The 25,091-nt window shown below is 36.5% G+C and overlaps 1 protein-coding gene across 1 annotated transcript; it reads left to right on the top strand.

The window, feature by feature from the left end:
* Nucleotides 1-6: 6 nt before the first annotated feature.
* On the top strand, nt 7-23,999 carry CEP97 (centrosomal protein 97). The gene is made up of 11 exons (XM_063305594.1): nt 7-291; nt 4,682-4,824; nt 5,683-5,841; nt 9,097-9,198; nt 9,669-9,782; nt 10,936-11,102; nt 13,168-13,332; nt 13,582-13,715; nt 18,659-19,448; nt 19,921-19,996; nt 20,171-23,999. Exons 1-11 carry the CDS (start codon nt 216-218, stop codon nt 20,870-20,872), a joined length of 2,628 nt encoding a protein of 875 aa, XP_063161664.1. The 5' UTR covers nt 7-215; the 3' UTR covers nt 20,873-23,999.
* The last annotated feature ends 1,092 nt before the right edge of the window (nt 24,000-25,091 follow it).

The following is a 25,091-nucleotide window of genomic DNA, read 5'->3' as shown; positions in this document are numbered from 1 at the left end:
CCCGCTAACTGTTGTGTGATGGGAAGTGCTGCGCTTTCCTTAGCTGGTAGTTTAATTCCTAAAATGGATAAAACTCATTATCTGTGACACCAAGGGGGTTTGAAAACTTTGTGCTGTTATATAAAATCTCTGACATTTTTTTCCAAGCGTTTCTTATCATCCAATCAGTATCTAGCTTCATCACGGTTGCCTAGCATTGGAAGCAAGCGGGAAGTATGGCGGCAGCATCGGTTGCGGAGGTTTCCGCAAGGAAGACTGAGGCGGTCAAGCCATCCACGGGCGCTAGTCAAGGTAGGGAAGAAATCTGCCGAACGCGGCTAGCGGCAAATATAGGCGAATTGAGAACGCTAAGAGACTTTTCTTTGACCGTTATGAGGAGGGGGAGTGTCGCGCAGAGTCATATGGAGACTGTAGTTTGTATGATCCTGGATCTCGGTTAATAGTATAAGTTAGTTTTATCACTGCACTACAAATCCCGAAAGGCCCTGCGAACTGTTGTTTCTTTGTGTAGTTTGAAGCAGTTCCTTTATTCTTGCTTGGCGCATATTTATGTGTATATACATATACACTGAAGCAACTCCAGACATTTCTTTGTGCCTTCTTTCTATATGTGCACATCAAGTGGATGTGTAATGAGAGTGCAGTTATCTATGTAACTATGTTAGATGATGTACTGAAAGGTCCTCTGTGAAAGCCCCGAGTCATGTTTGACCCTTTGGGGGGGATGACGCTTTCGCGACGTTTTCTTGGCAGACTGTAGCAGGGTGGTTTGCCATTGCCTTCCCCAGTCGTCACCTTCCCAGCAGGCTGGTGCTCATTTTACCGACCTCGGAAGGATGGAAGGCTGAGTCGACCTGGGCCGGCTACCCGACAGAGAATCCAGCTTCCTCTGGGATCGAACTCGGGTCGTGGGGAGAGTTTCGGTTGCAATACTGCCGCCTACCACTCTGAGCCACACTACTATCGTTTTTAGTAACTAGTTTTTGTCCTGAAAGACATTACAGTATTGTTCTATTTGTCTGCCTTTGTTGCAGTGGGAGAGAGGTTGTGTTACAAGAAGTTTGCTAATGCTCAAACTCTTGTAATATATAATAATTTATTTTTCACAGGATGGCAAAATTGAACAAGGGAATATTCCATTGTAAATAATAATGGTAATATGGTATATTTTAGTATGTACATATTTTAACATATTACACGTTTGGAGTTGAACATGAATGAAACATGCTATGGCATATTCTATTCAGTATCTGGGTTAAAATAGCAGATACTAGTAACAGTATTGCTTATATATGTTCCTCTATGTCCAGGCTAATCAAGGAGTAGGTGATCAAAAAGTAGGTGATGCTTTCCAAAAGCCAGTTACAGATATTTCAAAGGGACATGTAGTGGTAATAATGGGACTCTTCAATCATCCCAACATCTGTTGAGAAACAAACTGTCAAACACAATGCTTCTCAAAAATTCCTGACCAATCTTGCTGACAATTTTCTATTTTAGAGGAAGAAGGAAGGCCCAGAAATAACTACAGGTATCCATGATTTGACATTACTGTTAGCCACGAAAGTGGAAGTAGCAGAAACACTGGGGAAGAAGTAGCCAAGCGATGATGGAGTTCTTGGTGTTAAGGAAACTAACAATGAATAGTATCAGATGTTGATCTTGTACCTCAAAAGAAGAGATGTTAATTAAGAGCAATTATAAGTAGAATTCCATAGTAGGAGCAGCTAAATGAGGAAAGTAGATCAAGATAGGTGGGAGATTACATAAAAATGCAAATAATTCCAATGAAGAAAACTTTTCATGAATAGTCATCCAATATACAATGTGTCGGTGTAAAAGCACTCCCCCTGCTGCCATACAATTAATTAAAGGTATTGATGAGTACTTAATGTAACATTCAGGGCTTATCTGGGCCATTCTTGTTCTATATAAATCACATATATTTGGTTCCCTTCATCACAGAAGATATCACTACACAGATCCTAAACATGGCTTATTCAGAAAAGTTCTGAAGACCTCTGTAAACAAGTCACTGAAGCTTATCAAGTTACAAGAACCATTTCTGAAGCTCTGAGGCTCTACCTATCTACACACAGAACCACAGATTTGAAAAGATTTATGATTGTGTCTGATCAAAATCACTCCAAGAGGACAGCATAAATTAATAAGAAAGAACTGCAGAATAACTTCTATGGATCTGCAGACCACACATGTTCAAGTCACTGTGTGTGACTCCACTATCAGAAAAACCCTGGGGAAAAAACGATTTGTGGGAGAAGTTGCAAGGTGACCACCACTGCTCACAAAGAAGAGCATTTGTCAAAAAGTACCTGGATGGTTCACCAGATTTCTGGAGGAATGCTCTATGGGGAACTTCCAGTGAGGATATGGTGAACTAAATGTCCCTGAAGGAGTGGGGACAGCATTATGGCCAAAATCGGCAGCCAAAGGATGGATCCTGGCCAGTGAAATCTCTCTGAAGAAAGGAGAGATCTTGGGATCACCCACATGTACTCTGGACAGCTGCTACTTGCGAGTAGACCACAGGAACCAGTTTTTGTGGTTGGCTGGTGAACAGAGCAGCTGGAAGCTGAGGGATTCCAACTACACCCACAGTCATAATGTAGCTTATATGGACATAAAGCTCTGGCGAGCCTCATTTTTTAATCACCTTTGTAATTATTTTTTTGGTATTTTTCCAAATATTAAGAACCTTCGGAATGACAAGTTTGAGGGCATTCACTGAGTGAATTTCCTTCAGTTCTCAACAAAAGAAATTTTTAAGTACGAGTTTAAGGATTTAGCAGTTTTGGGGAATAAACGACAAAAGGGTAATTAGAGTGTTCGGTTTTTGAAAGTTACAAATGGATTAAGGGTCTAGATGGATTTGAAATGGGATTTTGAAATTAATTGAAAGAATCCTACCCATAGGAAATGGCTTGTGTTTTGAATTCCAGGGGGAAAAACCAATATGGTAGAATGGGATTTTCAAAATTGGACATTAGAGGGAGCCAGAAGGAAGTAAAGATTACAATTAAAGGAGAAGAACACCTATTCAACCTGTTAATACAGAATGGAACAAAACTTTAATATTGGATCTACTGAAGGATATTTGTGATCAATGGACTCAGAAGTTAATTTTAGACTGTATGTGTATAATGTCATAGAAAGGAATAAGTTCTACCAGATAAGATGGAAATAGATTTGAACATGGATTTAAAAATGACTGGCTACAAGACTGATCTGGAAAAAGATGAAATACTGGAGGAATGCTCCATGGGGAACTTCCTGAAAACGATGAAATGCTGGATATACAAATGAAATTAGCTGATATTTTTAATAATTAAAAAGGACATACAAATAACAAACCAGGAGAGTGAACTGGATAATTTTCTTATGATTAGATTTACAAAGGAGACCTGCTAAAGTTTTGAAAGACTTGGTAAGAAAGGACAAAGAAAAAAAGAAAAATCAAGTTCTAGGACTTTATTTGAAGGGATTAAAGACCAAGATTAAAGGGGAGAAATATAAAATTGGTTTATTTGATCGAGGTTAAAATAGATGTTATTTCTGGTAACCCTTAATGTACTTTTGCTGACCAGGACTGAATGATGAGGTTTTAAGGATGAGGTTTTTCATCTGTTGTATTTTAAGAGAAAGTGGTAAGTTGTTAAAATTGTTTATACTTGTTGTGAAGAAGGGGGAAGTTACTTCTTTGTATTTTCTTTCCTTTATTTTCCATATTCTTTTTTCTTTCTTTCCTATTCTTTCATATATATATATATATATATATAGAGAGAGAGAGAGAGAGAGAGAGTCATATTCATTCATATTCTTTTCTACACTTTCAACCATAATATAAAGGTTGTCTTCAAAAAGCCTGTATTGGTAATGCCCTTTTTTTTTGAGACTAATTATTACTAGTGTTACTAGCACTATAAACTAATTATTACTAATATTACTAGCACTATATATCATGGTATAATGCATATATATGTGTGTTTGCTCAGAAATGTTTCATGCATTTATTTGGGTTTTATTCCTTATTGAGCATATGTAAAATTAGATGTTATCTTAGTAAAAGCTTGCTGTTATAATACTGTTATTTTAGATTTATTTTGCAGTTCTTGTGTGAACAAAATCACTAGCTTCCATTCTTGCTTCGGAATGCATTAAGTTTTCAAATGGTATCCAATAGAGAACCTCCACCAATACACTCTCTTCTCTGCCTAAGCAGAGTTAAGAAAAGAAGCCAGAGGAATAAGACGTGCCATCCAGACCCATACCATTTAAATAGGATAATCTGAAAGAATGAACTCCATTGATTGGGGAAAAAAGATAGATGTGATCCTGTTTTTCATTTTTCATGGCATAAGATAATTTACTGTAAGAATTCGCAAACAATTTTCTTTTAACTGATAAAATGTTAAACCAGCTGTAAATGCTGATGACTCTTTGGGGATAATCAGATACACCCCCTTTTTTTTTTTTCAGAAGAAGAAAAGGGGTAAGAATTGACAACAATTTTGGTACAGAACTATTGATAGACACTGGTGATAAGCTTTTCCTTAATTTTATCCTAAATTTTTAAAAATGTAATTGAGATTGTATATCTTCCTTTGAATTTGCTGTGTTCATTCTTTTTTAACATTTGATTTTTTTTTCTCTTATTCAATAGGTTCCACAATTAATTGGTCAGGCCAGGGTTTACAAAAATTAGGATCAACTTTATCCTGTAATGCAGACATACATACTTTGATTTTGGATAAAAATCAATTAATTAAATTGGAACATCTGGAGAACTATAAGAACTTGATGCAGGTAAGGTTTTTTCATATATATGAGCAAATATGCATTGCTACTTAGATTATTCAAATTTTGGGGAAAACTTGGAAAAATTAATCTTTCATTCTATATGTTTTCAGGAAAGGTTAAGTTCAGTAGTAACCTTCAGTGAATATGAGTCCAATATAATGTTTTGATTCTCCAGCTTTATATTCACACGCATGTACTCAAATTAGAACAGCTAACCATTTTTGTGTTAGTTAATGTTGCTTATATTTATTGGTTTTAAAGTAATTAAAAGCTTCTGACAGAATAAAATGTATTCAGTGAAAATGAATTTTGAAAGCAATTTTGTAGGTGCGGTACAAAAAGTCTGATCTGAAGGGAGGTTTGAACTACATTGACTTCCAATACAAGAATGCAGTCCTGCAAATAAGTAGGCAGCAAATCATATAGGACTTTATAGGTTAGTATTGGCATTTTAAATTGCACTCAGAAGCCTGTCTTCAGGTGTGGCCCGCAGCACTGATGGAATGTGCTCCCACTGGCAAATACCAGCCAGCACACAGGCCGCTGCTCCCTTAACAACTGTTGCTTTCAAGTGATCTTCAAAGTCAAACCCATGTAAAGCATGTTGGCAGTAGTCTAAGCAGGTGGTGATGAGGGCATGAGTCACTTTAGCAGGATCCTTCTGCTCCAGTTTGGGTAGCAACTCATCCACCATAGTAAGATCCTCCTCCAGATTGGGTTGCAACTGATCCAGCCATGGCCTCCATCTACTGTCTTAGAGGTTGGTACTTTGCTTTGCAGCATGTACATTCTCATTTATTCCCTCCCACTCAATAATTTAAATAACAGTAAACAAAGCTGAAGATATTGTCTTTTTCATTATAGTTGTCAGTAGCCAACAATCGGCTAGTGCGGATGATGGGTGTAGCAAAGCTGACTCATCTTCGAGTGTTAAACTTGCCTTACAACAGTATTGGATATGTAGAAGGATTGAAAGAACTAATGTACCTGGAGTGGCTGAATCTGGCAGGAAATAACTTAAAGGTAAATTTTCTTTAAACAAGCAAATAAGCAACATATGATGAACAAAATAATTCTTGCATCTAACTTTTTTTGGAGTTGTGTAGAAGTGGATGGCCTTATAAATTGAAATTATAAGTAAATACTTTAAATACTTAAAATATTAATCCAATAGTATTCTATTGAGTTTGTAGTCATACCTAGGAACTTGATTAAGGCAAAATGTTTGGAAATGCAATATTACATGAGTAGAGTAGAATAGAGTGTGATTTTAAAATTGGAAGAAGAAACATCTATAGTCTGTTATGCTGATGACATTACCCCAACAGCTGAAAATATAATGGATATGCAAGTTCTAGTAATAAAAGTTAAGGAGCAATGTGAAAAAATGGAACTAAAATTAAACATAAGACCAAACTAATGACAACAGGTAGAACAACCAGCCTTAGAATTGGCAATGAAGATACTGAAGTGGTGGCTAGCTTCTGCCTTTTAGGCTCAACCATCAACAGTAAAGGAACCAGCAGTCAAAAAGTATGTCACAGACTAACACTTGGTAGAGCAGCTATGAAGGCCTTGGAAAAGATACTCAAATGCCATGAGGTCTTTATACCTATAAAGATCAGAATTGTGCAAGCCAGTATTTCCTGTGACAGACTGTAGAAGTTAAAGTTGGGCTTCGAAGAAGCAGTATAGGAAGAGTATTGATGCTTTTGAACTTCGGGGTTGGAAAAGACTCCTGAGAATATCATGGACAGCCAAGAAAACAAACAAATGGATCCTCAAACAAATCAACCCAGAGTTCTCACTCAAGGCATGAATGACCAGGCTAAAATTATCCTACTTTGGTCCGTTATGTGAAGGCCTAGCTCTCTGGAAAAGGCTCTAATGCTGGGAAGGTGGAAGGAAAGAGGACTTAGAGTGGTCATGAGTGCACCATTGGAAGACCTGAAAGACAAGGTTAGGAATAGATCATCATGGAGAAAATCTATGTGGTTGCTTGGAGTCAGCAATGACTTGATGGTACATAGTCAATCATTAATCAGTAATAGAAGTTTTTAATGGTTAAAAAATAAGAGATTTAAAACACTTTCAGCTTATGATTGAGGCTTTAGATATTTGTGACATGAGTACACAGTAGCAGTGCTCACGCATGATACTAAGCTATATTACTTCAATGAAATCTGTCTGCTTTCTCAAAATTATTACGTAATAATTAAATTTATATCTCAGCTTCTTCACAAAGCGTATTCAAGGGGGATAAAAAGTGTTCAGAAAGTTCAGCTTGTTCTCAAAGTGATATTAAAGTGTAGTTTGAAACCAGGAATCACAGATGTGTTATTCTACTGCTGAAAAGATTGAATTAATTCCCCCAGTTCATTTCAGGGCCCAAAACTTGTGGTCTGGGACTACATTTAATATTATTTAAGCAAATGTCCACTCTCATGATAGGTCTTCCCTGTGTTTTTGTTCCCCTCTAATCTCCCCAATCAACCTTGGAGGTGTTTTAGATTTGTTCCAGAGAGCTCATCAACTATCCAGATAAGATCTGGGCAATGTGTAGGAGGTGAAGAACAACCTGTTCTAGTAACAGGTGCTATTCCTTCATGAAATAATACTATTGGGTGCAACTGTTTTGATGAAAAAGACAGAAAAAGCTTTTCTATAGTCAGTGCCAGACTTTAGAATTCCCTTCCCTGGAAATAAACTCCCTCCTTTGTTGGTCTTTTGCTGTGATGGAAAGTCTTGTCAGTGCAGACTTTTATCACCTGTTTTATGGAATACCCTCTTAACTGTTTTTATACCTTTATCTGCTGTTCTGTTGGCTATTATTGGTTTTAATATCACTGTAATTTTTTGTTAGTCAACTCCAGTTTTTTAAAATTAGAAATGAGATTTAAATATTTTAAGTAAAATATTATAGGTAAATTAGTTTACATTTTTATTGTTGCACACAGAAATCTATTACAAGTTTTAAAAATACGAGGTTATTTTTGTTTGTTTTCAGAGGAATTCTTCATGGTATTCCAGTTCTGTCTGAACTTCTGTGCTCTGTACCCACATTTTTCACTTTTTAGCACTTCTACTATAGACTTGCTTTTAAAATGTATAATTATTTAATGCAGTCTTCGGGCTCCTGGAATCTCTTTTATTTTATTACAATCTCAAGCTGCTAGAAGAGGGCTGGACAGCTTTTTCTGGGCAGCAAGCTACATTTAACCTTTGAGAGGTGTGCAGGTTGGCAGACTCCAAAAAGTAGTGGGTGGGGCCAATATGAAGTACATTTTATTTTACTTAAATTTTCTTTACACTAAATGGGAAATATGATTATACTCCAGTCAAGTATTTTATAATGTCCCATTTCTATTAAATTAAAAATTGCTATTTGATAGCAAGTTTTGGAGCTCCCCTGGGGCTGCAGCAAGGATTTCTGGAGGCTATATTGACCCTGAGCTTTATGATAATGCCCCTGTATTTCAGAATCAGATGCAAACTAGAATCAGGCTTATTAGAATCAAACTGAATCAGATGCAAAATAGAGGCTTAGGGGAAATGTGTACCGAAAAGAATTAGTGAAGAATGTTCTTGTGTATATAGCTTTAACCAAGCACATAACATAGTAGGTTCCTGCTTTGGGTATGGGTTTGGAGTAGATGATCTTCAATATGCCTTCCATCCCTTCCATTCTATGATTTTATGTATCTTCACTATTACTTATAGGCTCACAGGCTTTCCACACAAAATACAGTCCTGAATTTTCCTCAACTTTTTTCATTTTGGAAACTAATTTACATGGCGTATTATATTAAACACTTGGGAGTTGGAAACTATACCATCCAGAAATCTACCTTCTATCCACCTTTACCATAAAGTAAATTCAACCAGAATAAAGCATCCATGTTCCATTTTTTTTATGAGTGAAGATGAATTTATAGCATGTCATGCCATATCAAGAACCAGTTTGGTTTAGTGGTTAAGGCACTAGGCTACAAACTGGAAGCTGGGTGACCTTGGGCCAGTCACACTCTTTCACCCCTAGGAAGAATGAATCAGCAAACCACTTCTGAAATCTTGCCAAAAAAACTGCAGGGACTTGTCCAGACAGATGCCAGGGGTCAACACAGACTCAAGGCATACCCCCCCCCCCATGCCATATCATTCCGTATATTAATTCTGTGCTAATGTAAGAGAACATTACATTTTGGTATCAAGAACTGTAAGCAATCACAAAAATTAAGCTTCATAATGTTGCTGAAAAAATATTTTGTCTTCCTCTAGACCATAGACCAGATCGGTTGCTGCACATCTCTTCAACATCTTGATTTGTCAGATAACAATATATCCCAAATAGGAGATATCTCCAGACTTTCATCTCTAAAGGTAAATATTGCTTAGATTATATTCTCTTATGGTGAAAATATTCCTAATTAAGGAATGAGTTCACAGTAGCATTTTATTCAGGTAGCCATGAATAAGATTGTGGTGTAAAGCTGTCTCAAAAATCCTCTGCAAATGCTTTTAAAGCATGGATTTAGATCCATAGTAATTTGTTATAGTCCCACTAAAATGAATGAGATTTGTTAATCACGAGTAACTAGTCCAATGGAAGTAAAGTGTGACTAATATCATTTAGTCATTACATTTCACTGAAACTAAAGAGAAAATATACTTATGAACAATATCTTTTTTTAAAATTCCCTTGAAATGTCATTTATTTTTAACATAAATACATATATATATGCTGTATTTTCATAATAACAGCAATAATAATCCTTGTGTAGTTCAGAGCAATTCATACTGTTAAAGTGAAGGTCTGCATATTTGCCTTCTCCATTTTATTGTCCCTCAAGACTCTGCTGCTGCATGGAAATATCATAACTTCATTGCGTACAGCACCTTCTTGTTTACCTCAAGGCCTGACTATTCTTTCATTGGCAGAAAATGAAATTAGAGATTTGAATGAGGTAAGAATAACATCTTTGAGGAAAACTGAATAACTCTTTGAGAAAGAGAAATCAAGTACAACCTAAAGTGCTATAGTTACATTCTGTAATATTTTCATCTATGTTTTTATTTTTATTGATAAGTTTCTGGCACAGAAGATATGTAGATTCTAAAATTAAATAACTAATAATAATTAGATGTTATTAAAAATACTGTAAAAGGGGGAAGGACCTTCTTTGGGACAGATTCTTAAAGTAAGTTCTTTGCAGTATTGTCTTGAAATTTAAATACAAATTTCTATGAACAAAAGTAATATTTTGATTACTTATAAAATGCTTTACATTTAATAAACACAGAAATTAAAACATAAACAAAATTGGCCTTGCCTGAGGGGGGAGGGGAACAAATGTTCCTGGTATTTTGTACCTTTTTATAATAATGATTGGCTTGAACAGATTATGAAGTAGAAGTGTCAGTTGGCAGGCACTGTGAATTTGATTTTGGTTTTCAACACCGTTATGAATGGAGCAGGGAGTAAGCATATTTGTGAAGCGAATACGATTATGAAATTGTAAATATTTTCCTCTTAGAAACTGTTAGTAATTATACTTTGGGACAAGAAGATGACTGGGATTGCTCATAATTCCAATTCAGTAGGTTAAAAAAGTTTTTCATAATCTGTCAAAAAGCAGCCTAGTTCAGTGTGATGATTGAAATGTTAGACATTGGGAATGCTCTGGTTCAGTCTGTCCTCAGCCATGAAAACTCACTGTGTGATTTTGGACCAGCCTCTTTCTTTCACCACAAAGTACTTCACAGGGTTTGTTTTCTGGAGGTAAAGAAGATCTGTGCTCATACCTGCTGTGGATGACTTCATTTTTATATTCTTAACTTCATGTCCAACTATAGCAGTAACAAAGAATAAAAATAATTGAAATGCCTTCCATATTGCAATAAAGCTATTATCTGAAAATATTCTAGTATTTTATATATCTAATAAATTCTGAGAAACACTTAAAATAAAACAATAGTCTTTGAATACAGTTAACAAATAAAATTATTCTTCCCTCGATCAACTAACATAACTAAATTGTAATATACATGTAGAATGCTGTTCAGCCTGTAAATTTTAATCCAATTAATTGCCGAAATGATTGTTTCCTCTTTTTTTAGATTTCTTTCCTGACTTCCTTTCCTAAATTAGAGCAATTGTCAATTATGAACAATCCTTGTGTGATGGCAACACCTTCCATTCCAGGTTTTGATTATCGACCATTTATTGTCAGTTGGTGTCTCAGTCTTAAAGTAATTGATGGCTATGTGGTTTCTCAGAAAGAAAGGTAAGAATATTGAGATCACATGGTAATGTATGATTAAACTGAGTGTTGCTGTTAATCTGTGCATCAACCCTTAATTTAGAATTTTCAGGACAGATACCAAAGAATGAGAACAGGTATGTTAGGTATGTTCGCTGCCTTGAGTTTTTTATAAAAAATAGTAATAATAAAGGGATATAAATAAATAAATAAATAAATAAATAACAGAAGGCCACAGAAATCTGGCAAGTTATGCTAATAGAAGATATATAGTGCAATGAGAAGGTGAATGAGAAAAATTTATATAAGACTGTTAAAACAAGGAAAGTTGGTGTATAGAAAGAAAAAATAATAATTACAAAGAATGTAGTCAAAAGAGATTACAGACCATTTAATATAGAAGAGGTGAAGAAAATGTAGAGTTCTATTAATAGAAATAAGCAATTGTTTTGGAAGAAGATGAACAATGGAAATCAAAATAAAAGGGTTGAGGATGATTTGGGTTGAAACTGAATGTAAGGAATGCTGGAAGGAGGGTTTTAGAAATTCTGTATGAAAATGCTAGTGATATGTTTAAGAGTGAATTGAAATAAAGTGTAATGAATGCCTATTCTAAAACACTCTCAGACTCATGAGCAGGAATGCAAAGATATCTGATTTATTAAAGAGTAGTATAGGATCACAAATAAATAGCAGGATCACAAAGAAAGCTGAGAATGATAAAAGCGCGCCAAATGCAAACTAAAAACCCTCTGTGCAAATGAGATCCCTCCCCCCGTAGAATCTTCCCAAGTTCACAATCCCAGCTCCTAACGGCTTCTGATGGTCTGCGGGAAAAGTCCTTGAACAGAGCACATAACCCAAACACGTTCCATTGAAATGAACATAGATACAGAGCTTGGTACAAGATTTCACAGCAGCTCCCTCTCAAACAGAAACGCGCGTCAGCGCCATGGCATGTGAAACGTTACAATGTACAGTGCACATTGAAACAGTGAACATGACATAAAGGCTCTGTTAGTGTCAAAGAAAAAAAGATGACAAGGAAGTCATAAATGCTATGAAAATATTGAAAAGGGATAAGGAGTAGAAGGAATAATTGGAAGAGTGTTATAATATGGATATGAGTTGTGTATGGAGTGGCTGGACATATTGTTTAACATATGTGAGAAGACTACACTTGTGCCTGATGACTGGAAGAATGCCATTATTGTTCCTTTATACACTGGTGGCAAGAATATATACAAAAAATGTAGGGAGTTAGGAAAGTGTTTGCCCAAATTCTAATTGAAAAGATACAAGAAGTAACAGTGATTACATATTATCCATTGTACTTCCCAAATTTTAATCTGTTGCAAGGAATGGAGGGGAAGACTGAAAAAACTGGTTCTATGTTTGTGGGTAAAATTGATGAGCTCTTCAAAAAGAAAGAGGCAAGAAGTTTTAAAGAACAAAAGGCAGTACATAAATCAGTATACAGACATAGTTGCAGTAAGGCTTATTTGGAAAATTAAAAAGGATGGAAAAGTAATGTATAGAACAGTATAATTAATGAACATTTAGATATATTTCCTTTTATCATCATCCTTTTATTTTTTACTTTCTACTTACTTTTTTCCTGCACTTCCATAACACAGCTTACCCTGAAAGGGAATAGTATGGGAGCATGTATGGATAATATTGAGTAGATACAGTGTTTGTTCTTTATGAAATAGTCCTAGTTATTTTTATATGAATATATTTATTGATTTTAATTTATGTGTGTTTAAGTCTAAAAAATTCCAAGGTAAGTTACTGTATTTCAAGTTCTGATTTTAATTTACATACCCCTGAAGATAAAAGTAGAATCTGGATACCCGGAAATAGTTTATTTTGGAGGTTAGGAGTTCATGAGAATTATGTCTTTCTCCCAGTTTATCATAGTATTCTAACAGTTGATTATTTTCTGCTGTTGCTTCTGAGTTACATCTATTTTTTCTGGATTTCAATTGCTGTTCTTTGTGCTTTGTAGTGTATATTTCAAATGGAAAGGACCTTACAAAATATTTAATACAACTAATATTTCTGATAATTACTTGTTCCCCTGTAGCTTGAAAGCAGAATGGCTTTACAGTCAAGGAAAGGGAAGATCATTCCGACCAGGCCAGCACATTCAGTTAGTACAATATCTGGCCAGTGTTTGTCCTCTAACTACTATGTTTGGACTCCAAACAGCAGAGGATGCCAAACTGGAAAAAATACTACATAAGCAAAGGTAGGAATTTTATCTTTTGTGAGTTATTTTAATAAAATCATTTTAACTTGTTTAATATTGGCATCTTTAAATTCAAACTAAAGCAGGCCTGATTCATAAGAATTAGCTTTTTAAGGTCAGAGAAGTTGATTTACAGATTCTTTTACTAACTCTTGCTAACATTTCTGATATTAAAAAACAGTAGTTTTCTTACTCTGCTCTGGTATTCTTAAGGTAATGAAATAAAATTATCCTAATACTTATATTTAGGTTGCATCAGAGACAATTGATGTATCAGAGCCATGCCAGTGAGTCACCTGTATCCTCAACTCTGAATAAAGGGCTACCTGTTACTAATGAGCCAAACAGTCCTGCCCATGGACAACAAAAAATGGTTGAAAGTGGTAAGAATTCATATCTGCTGTGTTTTTGCACTCTTCTAGTGATGGCCCATTTGTTCCATAGGCTTGTAATCAGTAATTGGGTACACATATATAGATTCATAAATCGTAGTGTGCTTTAGTACTGGATTACTGCATTATTCAAACTCTATTGTGATATATTTAACAAACCATGGTTCAACTTTGGCATACTGTGTTGGACAAACTAGGCTAATATATCTGTGGACTTGAATTAAAGATGAGGAATGAGAGGAAGAAGCTGTAGCCATACATTATGACTAGGAATAAGGAAAAAAAAATTGCAAATGGAGTCTAGTATTAAATTGAAATTGATTATGAAGACTGTAAGTCCATACAGCAAATTAATGTGTAATAACAAAGCTACTCAAAGTGATCAAAAGAGTTTCACAAAACTGTTGGACCTGAGGAAGTGGACAGGATCCTCCAGACAGTAAATGCCACCACTTGTCATCTAGACTCATGTCCCTCCTGGCTGGTGAAAGCTGCCCAGGAGGTGACATGTGGCTATGTCCAGGCGATGGTCAATACATCCTTGAGGGAGGGGGTGTTTCCAACTGCCTTTCAGGAGGCGCTGGTACACCCTCTCCTCAAGAAACCATTGCTGGGCCCTACCATACTGGATAATTTTCGTCCAGTCTCCCACCTCCCCTTACAGCTCCAGAGGGTTCTGGAGGAAACGGATTATCTAGACCCCTTTTAGTCAGGTTTCAGGCCCGGATATGGGACAGAAACGGCATTGGTCGCACTTATGGATGATCTCTGGTGGGAACGGGATGGGGGTAGTGCATCCATCCTTGCTCTTCTTGACCTCTCAGTGGCTTTCAATACCATCGGCCATGGTATCCTTTTGGGTCAGCTAAGGGAATTGGGGGTGGGTGGCGTGGTTCTACGCTGGTTCACCTCCTTCCTCCAGGGCCAGTCCCAATCAGTGGTGATAGGAAGTGAGAGATCTGACCTTCAACCCCTCCTTTGTGGGGTGCCTCAGGGTTCGGTTCTCTCTCCTCTCCTATTCAACATCTACATGAAACCGCTGGGTGAGATCATCTGTTACCATGGGATGAGGTATCATCAATATGCTGACGATACTCAATTGTATATCTCCATCTCAGGTGAGGTAAGTGATGCTGTAGCTGCCCTTTCCAGGTGCTTGGGGACTGTAGGGGCCTGGATGGGGAACAGCAGGCTTCAGCTGAACCCTGATAAGATGGAGTGGCTGTGGGTTAAGAGCTCTTCAGTATCCGGGACTTTGTCATCTTTGGTTCTGGATGGGGTTGCACTGCCCCAGACAGACCCGGTGGGTAACTTGGGGGTCCTTGTGGACTCACGGCTCCTGCTCGAAGAGCAGGTGGCAGCCGTGGCCAGAAGGGCCTTTGCACAGCTTCGTGTTGTGCACCAGTTACTCCCTTTCCCGGATCGGGAGGCCCTTTGGACAGTCACTCATGCCCTTGTTATCTCCCGTATAGACTACTGCAATGCGCTCTACATGGGGCTACCCTTGAAGGGTATCCAGAAGCTTCAGCTGGTTCAGAATGCAGCTGTGTGGGCTATTTTTGGTGCCCCTAAAAGGGCGCATATAACACCTGTGCTACGCGAGCTGCATTGGATACCAGTCTGCTTCCAGGTCCAATTCAAGGTGTTGGTTATCACCTATAAAGCCCTACATGCATGGGACCAGGTTACCTAAGGGACCGCCTCTTCCCCGTTTCATCAGCCCGTCCCACTCGATTGTGCAGAGAGGACATGTTACGGACCCCGTCAATAAGAGAATTCCATCTGGCGGGGACCAGGAGATCTGCAGTAGCACCCGCCCTCTGGAACATCTTGCCCCTGGAGGTGAGGTTAGCCCCATCGCTCCTGGCCTTCCAGAGGAAGTTGAAGACCTGGCTCTGCCACCGGGCTTGGGGCAGGGGGGAGAATAGTCATACTTGGGGCTGGCTAGTGCCTTGAAGTGCCCCTCCTATACAATGACTGAATGAGACCATAGCCATCTGGATTTTATTATATTTGGTAGCTCTGTGAAATTGTTTTATAATGTGTTTTATATCGAAATTTTATTGTGTATTTATTGTTTTATATTGTAAACCGCCCAGAGTTCCTCCACTCGGAGGAGATGGGTGGTGACAAATTTGACAAATATAATAAATAAATAAAACATTTTAGCATGAATGAAGCATCTCTTTTTGAAGTTTTAAAAACAGCCATGTGTCTAGCAAGGCTTGCATTGCTACTTCAAATGCTTTTCCAATGTCAATAACCCCCTACATGTATAGACAGTGCTGGAACCACCAAAAGAAATGGCTATTCACACTAACAGATATTACAAAGCATATTTACTTCTTTATAATATGGAATAGGCTAAGATTACTAGGTAAAATTTTGAAGATATTGTTCAATGTTATAGTTAAAACAATCTGATCTTTAACTATTCCAAAACAAAAGTGGTTTTAATAAAGGCATGTGAATTGTAGCCATAGTTGGACAAAGAAAGCATCACTATAGAACAAGCTAAAGATTTCAAATATGTAGGAGTTATATTTCATTCTTCCTTTCTTTGAAGAAACAAAGGATGCCTTGTTTGGTTCTATGAAACAGCCAACACAAACCTCCATGTCATCAGCAGCACTGGCAATAATTATGTCCTTGTTGTTTTAAATCTATTTAAAGCCAAGCTTCTGAATTTTCTACTTTATCATTTACAGATCTGAAGCTGTACAGATTTAAGATTTTGGCAATAGTTCATGTAGATCATAAGCTCTGATTTTTTAGTTCTTCAGTGTGTCATCAATGAACTTCTGTGCTTAGAAGTTGGATTTGTCGTGTTTGAGGCTTGACTGAGAGTCTCTTGCCTAAAGTTTTGGTTAAACTTCCTTCTTATAGAGGAAACCTTGATTTCTCAAATCCTTGAAAGTGATTATGTATCTTATTGGAAAAGAAGGGATTGATGAAAACCTGGATACTGTGGCCTCTCAGCCCAATAACTGTTTTTCCTATTCACTAACCTAGAATTAAACAGTAACAGTAGTGAATTTATTGCAGGTAGTCCTCACTTAACAGCTATTCATTCAGCAACCAAAGTTATGGCAGCACTGAAAATGGTACTTATGCCCAGTCCCTGAAGTTTCAACCATTGCAGCCCCACATGATCAGATCAAAATTTGGGCACTTGGCAGCCTGCCTGCACTTACAACGACAGGGGTGCTTCAGCTTCCCCCACCCGCCTATCTCTTCCCCATCTCTGCCCTCTTGGTTGCTCTCCATAGTGGTAGTCCTCAGCAGCGGCGCTGGGGCTGAAGTAGAGGCCTGCGGCCTTTAGCAATCTCAGCTGGCCACCACTGCCCCTGGGCCTCTACTTCAGCCCCAGTACCACTGCCAAGTGACGCCTCAAGCCCCATCCCACGGCCAGCCACCCCAATGCAAAGCCCCAGCCTTTCCTGTTGCCCTGCGCTCTGCAAGCCCTACCGCACCCAGCTGACCTTTGCCTTCTTCCTCCTGCTGCTGCTGCTGAGGCATGCCCAGCATGGCCCTATGCAAGGCAGCTGCTGACCACACCATGCCTTCTTCCCAAGGCCACTTGTACCATTCTCCAAATAGCATGCGCCATTGTCACAATGCTTCAGAAGGCTTCTGAGGACTTCTGAAACCTTGCAAGAAGGCCACATTCACTCTTCTCCAAATTGTGCACACCATTCTCATGATGCTTCAGAAGGCGTCAAGCCTTCTGAAGCATTTTGAGAACAGCATGTGCAATTTGGAGAACGGTGGGTGCGGTCTTCTTGCGAGGTTTCAGAAGGCCTCAGACACAATCATTCATCTATATGGAAGAAAGCAAATAATAGATACATAGTTACTCCAGCTTGTTATCTCTTACAGTGAGAAACACCTGGCCATAGGAAAGCTTTTTTCCTCACCCAATGTCATGCTCTACCCTCTGTAGTTTTAGTAAATATATTAAAAAGTAGCATTGTATGAAAGGCTTTGTCCCTGTGCTTCTAGAGAGGTAGAAACCATGGAGCATGTACTTCTTGATTGCTCTTTTATAGAGACATTCAATCTAGATTTATTCTCCCTTTGATTAGCAGATATCCTAACTGCTCAGACTCAGCTTATACCCAGATGCTACTTACAGATGAACTTTCATTTATTACAGAGCACACAACTAAGTTTTGTACTGCAGCAAGTAAAATCTGCCAGACCTTGACAGTTCAAGCTCCTGCTATATAGGTGTATTTTGTGTAATTTTAGATATTGTCATATTTTATGTAATGTTATATATCATATTTACAGCCTACACTTAGATTACCTTTCTTTGACTTTACTTATGAGTCTTAGTCTGCTTTATAGATGTATTTCAACTTTGGTAGTAAATTTTTATCTACTGGTTTCTTAAGCTACACTGTTATAGGTGGTTATAGACCACTTATGAACATATTTCTTGTACTGGTCTGAGTCCGCAGTAAAAGCTGACTGACTGACTGACTGATGAAAGTATAAACAAACACCTGAAGATAAACTACAACCTACTTATAATGACTTCAGCCATTTAATAATTCCTGCTTGCCTAACTCCACCTTGTATTCTGTCCATTGGTCATGGTAGAGCAAGATGGAATGTTGGAAGCAGGCTCTATATAGCACACTGTATTGCTACATTGACAGGAGAGGACAATCCGTTCTGAACTCTTTCCCTCTCTTGTTGTTGCTCTTTAGCCAGATGCATATTGTTTGCTACACTGCAATTCAGTCAATAAACTGAACTCCATTGAAAGTAATAACCACATACATTGCTATGAACCAAAGGGGAATCTCAGCAATAAAGATCCCTTATTAGTCAAGAGACAGGTGTAGATGGTAAAAGTTTGGCAAAAATAAATACATATATACATGAATATTGCAAGTCTATGTATTATATCTTATTCTCTTTTCTAGAACGTATTATTAAAAAAAATACCTGGGTTGTGACAAAATCCAATGATGACCATTCTTATACAGTTAAAAATGTTTCTCCAACCTCGATACAAGCTGAAAGAAATACTCCTCAGGATTTTTATCTGGATGATATACAAACCGATGAGGACAAGTTGAACAGCAGTCTCCTATCCTCAGAATCTACTTTTATGCCTGTTGCTTCAGGGCTGTCTCCAATGTCTCCTACTGCAACAGAACTGAAACTTCATGGAATTGGCATTGATGTAGAGGATGTAGAAGATGTGGGGGATGCTGATTTGGAATTTACAAAAGAGCTTAATATACAAAATAAAGAAAAGGAGAAAAATGCTTCTGTGGTTTTCGGGAAGTATGCCCTCAAGTCAGCAGAGTTGGTAGCAACTCAAAATGAAGATCTAGAGGAAGATATTTTCCCCATTGCTGCTGCTTCAGTAGCCACTGATATTCAACCTGGTGATATTAGCAATTACCAAGCATCCACTGAAGACAATGTAAAGTTCAGTAACCTCAAGCAATCTCACTCACCTGAAGAGAATGTTATCAAAAGTGTTTCTGTTGCCAATTCCATAGAACTGTCTACTGATGCATCAGTTATTGTAGCCCAAAAGAAAGATAAGTTTATAGAAATGAACAGAGCTGCCACCAAGCTTCAGGCCTGTTGGAGAGGATTTTACACAAGAACCTTCCATCCTAGAGTCAGGGAAGTATGCTATGAAATTCGACTCAGCAGAATGCAGGAACATATAATCTGTTTAACTGAAGAAGTTCAAAAGTAAGTAGGAAGTCAAGTAACCTGAAATAATAAGAAGGAAATACAATGTGCTATAATTTGAGATCAATAAATTTTATCTGCAAACAATGTCACAAGTATAGTTGGGATGGCATAGTTGTTTCATTCCCTTCAGTTGGTGAGCTCCTCTTTGAGCTCCAAATAGAGGAAAAACTCACCAACTTCATAAAATGTAATATCCTTTGAAAAAATAATTTCCTTGTTAACATAATCAAAAGGAAAAAACTTATTTTCACTGTCTCTAGCAAACAGTAATTTTGCTGTATTGTTATTAGAACTGATGAAGTTGACCAATTTAATCAATAAACTGATGTAATCTTAAATATATTCCCTCTCTAAAACTTCATTCTTAGCCAGAATCTTTTACTGCAGTAAATAGTTGTATTGCAGCAAAAGTAATGATCAAAGCGGTAACACTTTTAAAGCTGGATGTATATATGTAAATCATTTGCAGGTTAAGAAAAGAAAAAAATGAAGAGAAGCTTCAAAGACTTGTGCAAGAGGAAGCTGTCAAATTCCTTTGGGATCAGGTAAAAATAATTTTCCTAAATAGCTCACTTTCTATCAATAAAAACTAAAACATTCTCCTGAAATCTTACTGTGCTTTACAGTTGACCCATTAACTGTCATATTTGAAAGGACGTAATTATGCAATTACATATGCAATTACATATTATAACCTTTTTCTTTTGTGGTGTATACAGGTTAAATCTATCCAGGAATGGCAGCTTTCAGTAAACCAACATCTAAGTAATATCTGGCAAAATAATACTGCTGCATCTAGTATTTTGGGTCCACATGAATTATTAGTACAGTCATCTAGACTAAATCAAGAAACTTCTCCTATTGATAGTTCAACTTGGTTAGGTTCATCTGCTGAAACCTGTCATCAGAAATGTTTACCAGAATTTCCTGATTCAGGCTTCCATTCCTGTGTGTCTGACCAAAATATCCATGATGAGTTGCAGAACTCTGAAAAACATTTGACAGAAACAAATGAAGGCTTTCTAGGGAATTCTCTGGAAACAGTCAAACCCTGTGAAGATTCTCTTTCAGGATGCCCTTCTGATGCTGAGGAGATCTCAGTTGACAACAAGGAATATTGTAAAGAGATCTTGAACAGTGATCAGAACAGTACTCTTCTCCAACAATATTTAAAAACAGTTGAGGAACTAGATGATTCTGACGAAAAGACAAATTGCAGCAATGGAACAGAAAGTTGTAAGACCCATGCAGCTGTTTCATCAGAAGACCAGGATATCTTATGCAATGCTGTGTCCCTCTCTCAAGATGTGCTTGTATCAACAAAAGAAAGAATTGACACATTTGATCTGAATGACAAAATGGCAGGGAAAAAAGAGACAGATCCTTCATTGCAGACACTTTCTGCTAGGCTATCTGTATAGCAAGCATAGATCTACAGAAAAATTTAAAAGCCACATTAACATTTTTTGTTATTAGACAAATTTCTATACATTTTTGGAGACTTGGGTCCCTTACTTTTAAAACATGGCTTGTAAACAGGTTTGCTAATCTTCTAACTTTAGACTGACACTCTATTCAACTGTATCAAGTTAGGTTCAAATAGATATGGTAACTTATATGGGATTTGGTTGTAAAGATTTTTATGAAATATAATTTTGAAGACTCTACTTTCCATATTACTGTTATAGCTGAACTAAACAATTCTTTTCTCCCAAGAAACAAAGCATGCATTCTTATTGTAATATTCAAAGGGAAAAATATAAATATTTAATTTGAGGAATAAGGGCAGTATGCAGAACTTTAGATTTGAACGCACAAACATAGCACCTATTTGCAACTCCCTATAGCAGACTTCGGGGTAAGGAATTGAAGGCAAATGCTATCTTTGTACCCCTGCATGAACTGAAGCTTCTTTTTGCCTTCAAATCTGAAATGCTGTTAGTCCCAGTGGCCACACAACATATTCACAGTGAATAATATAAGAGAGATAATTGATTTATTAACAGTATGAAAATGTATGCTGACACTCAGGTACTAAGATGTAGCTTGGAAATTTCATTTGCTGCTCTTGCTCCATGTACAGATCATTTTGCTTTTTAACAGTGCAAGACAGTTTACTCACCAATACACAAAACTTTTTTCTACAAACATGACTATTGAGTTCCATACAGTCTAGCCCAGCCTGTTATCACAGAGGACTATTTTTATGATGATGTTTTTCTGTTTCATTTGCCAAAACAGTGAGAAATTTTTTTAAAAATTGCAGCAAAACCTATCTTTCAGGGTCTGAAGAGTAGGGAGAGGAGTCAACCTCTCACACTGCATTCTCATAATGATAGAAACAATTTGTTCATTTTACCAAGGCCAGAATGTGTTTAAAGACAGTATATACTCAATTTGATACCTAAGTAACAACAAAATGAGAGGGTTTTTTTTTAATGGATCAGCATTATACGGGTTTGGCTGCTAAAACTGTACAGAGTCTAATGCCATATGTGCTTGGTAGACTGCTAAGACAGAAGCCAGTGGTTGTGTTTTCTCACTGCTTAAGGGGGGATTGGCTGCTAAGCTTATTGCCATACTTTAGTATAGTTACTGATACTCTTTCTGGCACTCCTGGAGAATGCCTATGTTTTACTGCTTCACTGTGTAATGAAGAAAGCAACAATTCTTTGCAGACTCCAGTTTCTGCCAGTAAATGCTTTGAATGTATGTTTTCATTAATAATTAATAGTTACTGTCACAAATAAATAAATATGTTTCTATTCATAAATTCTGGAATATTTAGAAGTTGTAACTTTGTTCCCAGTATTACTTAAGTATAAAATCAAGTATATACTGTTCTTAGCTTAATGAGTCAATTGCAAATATTGCCTTGAGAAATTATTTTGCCAAATACAGGGATAGATTTATCGTGTCAAATTTGACTTCAGCTTGGTACTCCATTTTAGAATTCAAGAGTTTATGCTGCCAACCTTAAATTAGGAAACAAAGGGTAGAATAAATTGTTTTAACTGAAGTATTGCTTAAGGGATCTTGAATTTTACCACAGCTGCCTTTCTTCAGGATGACCCATTGCATTTAAATATTTCTGTCATTCACATATCATTTTCCTCACCTCCTATTGTGAAGTGTCATAGAATGCATATATCTATACAATATATGCAGTACATGTTCAATATATACATGTTCAAAAGCAGCATAAGACCAATGCGCTGCTTAATTTTGTTATAGAGACAAGTGGTTAAAAACTTGTTCTTTTTTGGAGGGAGAAATCTAAAAATACCAGGAATATTGCAGACATATTCTTTAGAAAGTATTATTTCAGATGGAAAGTTAAACATGCACTTAAATAGATGGAATTTAAAAATTCTTTATTACATCTGTTGTTTCTCTTGAACTTTATATCTGTGTCTTTGTAAGTCTTAATGTTTGCATCTCTTAGTTATAAACAGTATGTTCATATACATTTGCATTGTAGCTGGCTTAATAATATTTGTCTTCTGTTCTATAGAAACAAGTAGGACTCCATAGTTGAAGTTTTGGAGAGATGCAAAAAATTATTTTGGTCCAATTAAGCAAAATAGTTCATTGTGTATTGGAAAAAATACAGGATAAAAGGTTTTTTTTCTGCTGTGAGTAAAAAATTGAAGTTAAAAGGACTGCATTGTGACTGTAAGGAAATTAGTATTTCTGTGTTTTGATGTAGGTATTGAAACCTGGGTATATATTGCTGCAATATATTTAAAAACAAAAATGAAAAAGCTACATCTTTTGCAAGTGCTAAAAGAATCCATGACATCCATTTTAAAAGAAGCTTCAGAATGGTCATACTGTACTGTTTTCTATGACAATGGAGCTTGAAAAGCCATATACACAAAGGCTTTTTTGATTCAGTCTGTGTTGGTGTGTGTGTGTGTGTATACACACACACTATGTCAATGTGTAAAATCAAAAATTCTTTAACACTCATAACAATTGAATTTGTGCAAGTGTGTAAGCTTTCCAGCTATCATATATTGCATAGTTTATTGCACAAGTACATGACTTACATAGGATATAAACATTTGTTACAAGATTTTGATTATTTCCTATGGTTACATGTGGTATTTTACATGTTACAGCATTATAGTGAGGAAAAGTACATTTGCTCTTATCTTGGGAAAGAATATGTGAGAACGTTCAAATTAACAAAACAATGCAATTGTTAATTGATTCAAGTTGTCATTAGATTATTACTGTATACATAAGAGAGACAAAGTTGATACATTACTTTAAAAAACTTAAATTTATATAGTCAAATTCATCCTGAGATAAATGCGTTAACGTTCATTGCCTCAGTTTATACATAATGCTAAGTCATAGTATGGTTTGTTTAGTTTTGGATTTGAACATTTGGGAATTCATCCGTTGTTGTTTGTATACATTTTAGGGTTTAGCATGATAAGTGAACAAAACAAATTAAGACTTTTTTGAGAAAACATAGTTAAATCATGACTAGCATGATCCATGAACCCTTTTGTAGGTGAACAAGATGTATATTGTTGCAATAAGGAGTAAGTGGAGAAGAGGAACACATTATTTTTCCTGCTTTTCTGTTTTTGATACACCCCCTGTATTTCTAAAGACCCAATTCTGCATTCTCTGGTTCACAATAAAGGGGATGAAATGGAATTCTGATGCATAATTACCTTTCTTCCTCCCAACTAGCAAAGAGAACATGAAAATTGTATTGTTCTATAGCAGTAGCATATGTAATGTATCCTGAGGCAAAAGCTTTTTTCTCCTATATCCTCTCTTTAGGGCAACTTTTAAGTGGAATCCAATGCTGGTCTTCTGCTGATGCAAGAGAAGTCAATTCCTATCCTCTCTCTCTCTCTTTCTCATCTCAGATGTGTTGCAGAAGATTTAGAGATAGTCTAAAACAGATTTTTAGGAAGGGTATAAGTGGATTCTATTTTTAAAAAATAATAATTGTGCATTAAATTGTGTTGTTTTTTTTTAATTTCAATTTCCTCTAAGCAAACTCTACTTGTGATTAATGTTGTATGAAGAATCTGGTATTTATTCTTTGTGCATGTGCGGTCTGTGTAAATATACACCTCTACAAACAGATTCATATTTTGGCTGTAATCTTTAACACAGACTTTTTATTGAGATCACTGAATTCTACTTTTACATAAGCACAATGTTACTATCTTGAATCTAAGTGTAGTTAAATCGGAAAATAAAAAATTGCCTTATTAATAATAGCAGATCAGTATTAATAAAGTGATCACTAAGCAGTGTAAGTCCCATATGACATCTTCAAAGCCATGTAACCTAATGCTAATGTTACTGAATTTAAAAGCTTCCAGATCATTGTCAAAAAGAGGAGAGGGAGCACTAAGGAAAAAAAAAAACTCTTACAAAGATTTTGTTTAAAAAAATGTCCATGGAAAGCTCTCTCTAGAATGCAAATAGGCAACCTGATTACATGCTTGATCGTGGTAATTTTTGCAGCCAGGAACTGTTATTTACAGAAAACTTGATCTGACTGTAATACAGCTTTTATAAAGTAGATTAAAAATATAATCTGCATGCTTTGATTTTGGAAAAATTGCATTTGGGAGTAATTTATTTTGATGTAACAAAATAAAT

The sequence above is a fragment of the Candoia aspera genome, chromosome 5 (genome assembly GCF_035149785.1).
Source record: "Candoia aspera isolate rCanAsp1 chromosome 5, rCanAsp1.hap2, whole genome shotgun sequence".
Taxonomy (NCBI): domain Eukaryota; kingdom Metazoa; phylum Chordata; class Lepidosauria; order Squamata; family Boidae; genus Candoia; species Candoia aspera.
Note: the sequence above shows the minus strand (reverse complement) of the source record. Positions and strands in the feature narration are given on the sequence as shown.

Excerpts from the sequence above, each read along its gene's own strand:
- CEP97 (XM_063305594.1), top strand. The coding sequence starts at position 216 with ATGGCGGCAGCATCGGTTGCGGAGGTTTCCGCAAGGAAGACTGAGGCG. Across the intron at positions 9,783-10,935 it reads AAATTAGAGATTTGAATGAG|ATTTCTTTCCTGACTTCCTT; the intron begins GTAAGAATAACA and ends CTCTTTTTTTAG. Across the intron at positions 13,333-13,581 it reads AAAATACTACATAAGCAAAG|GTTGCATCAGAGACAATTGA; the intron begins GTAGGAATTTTA and ends ACTTATATTTAG.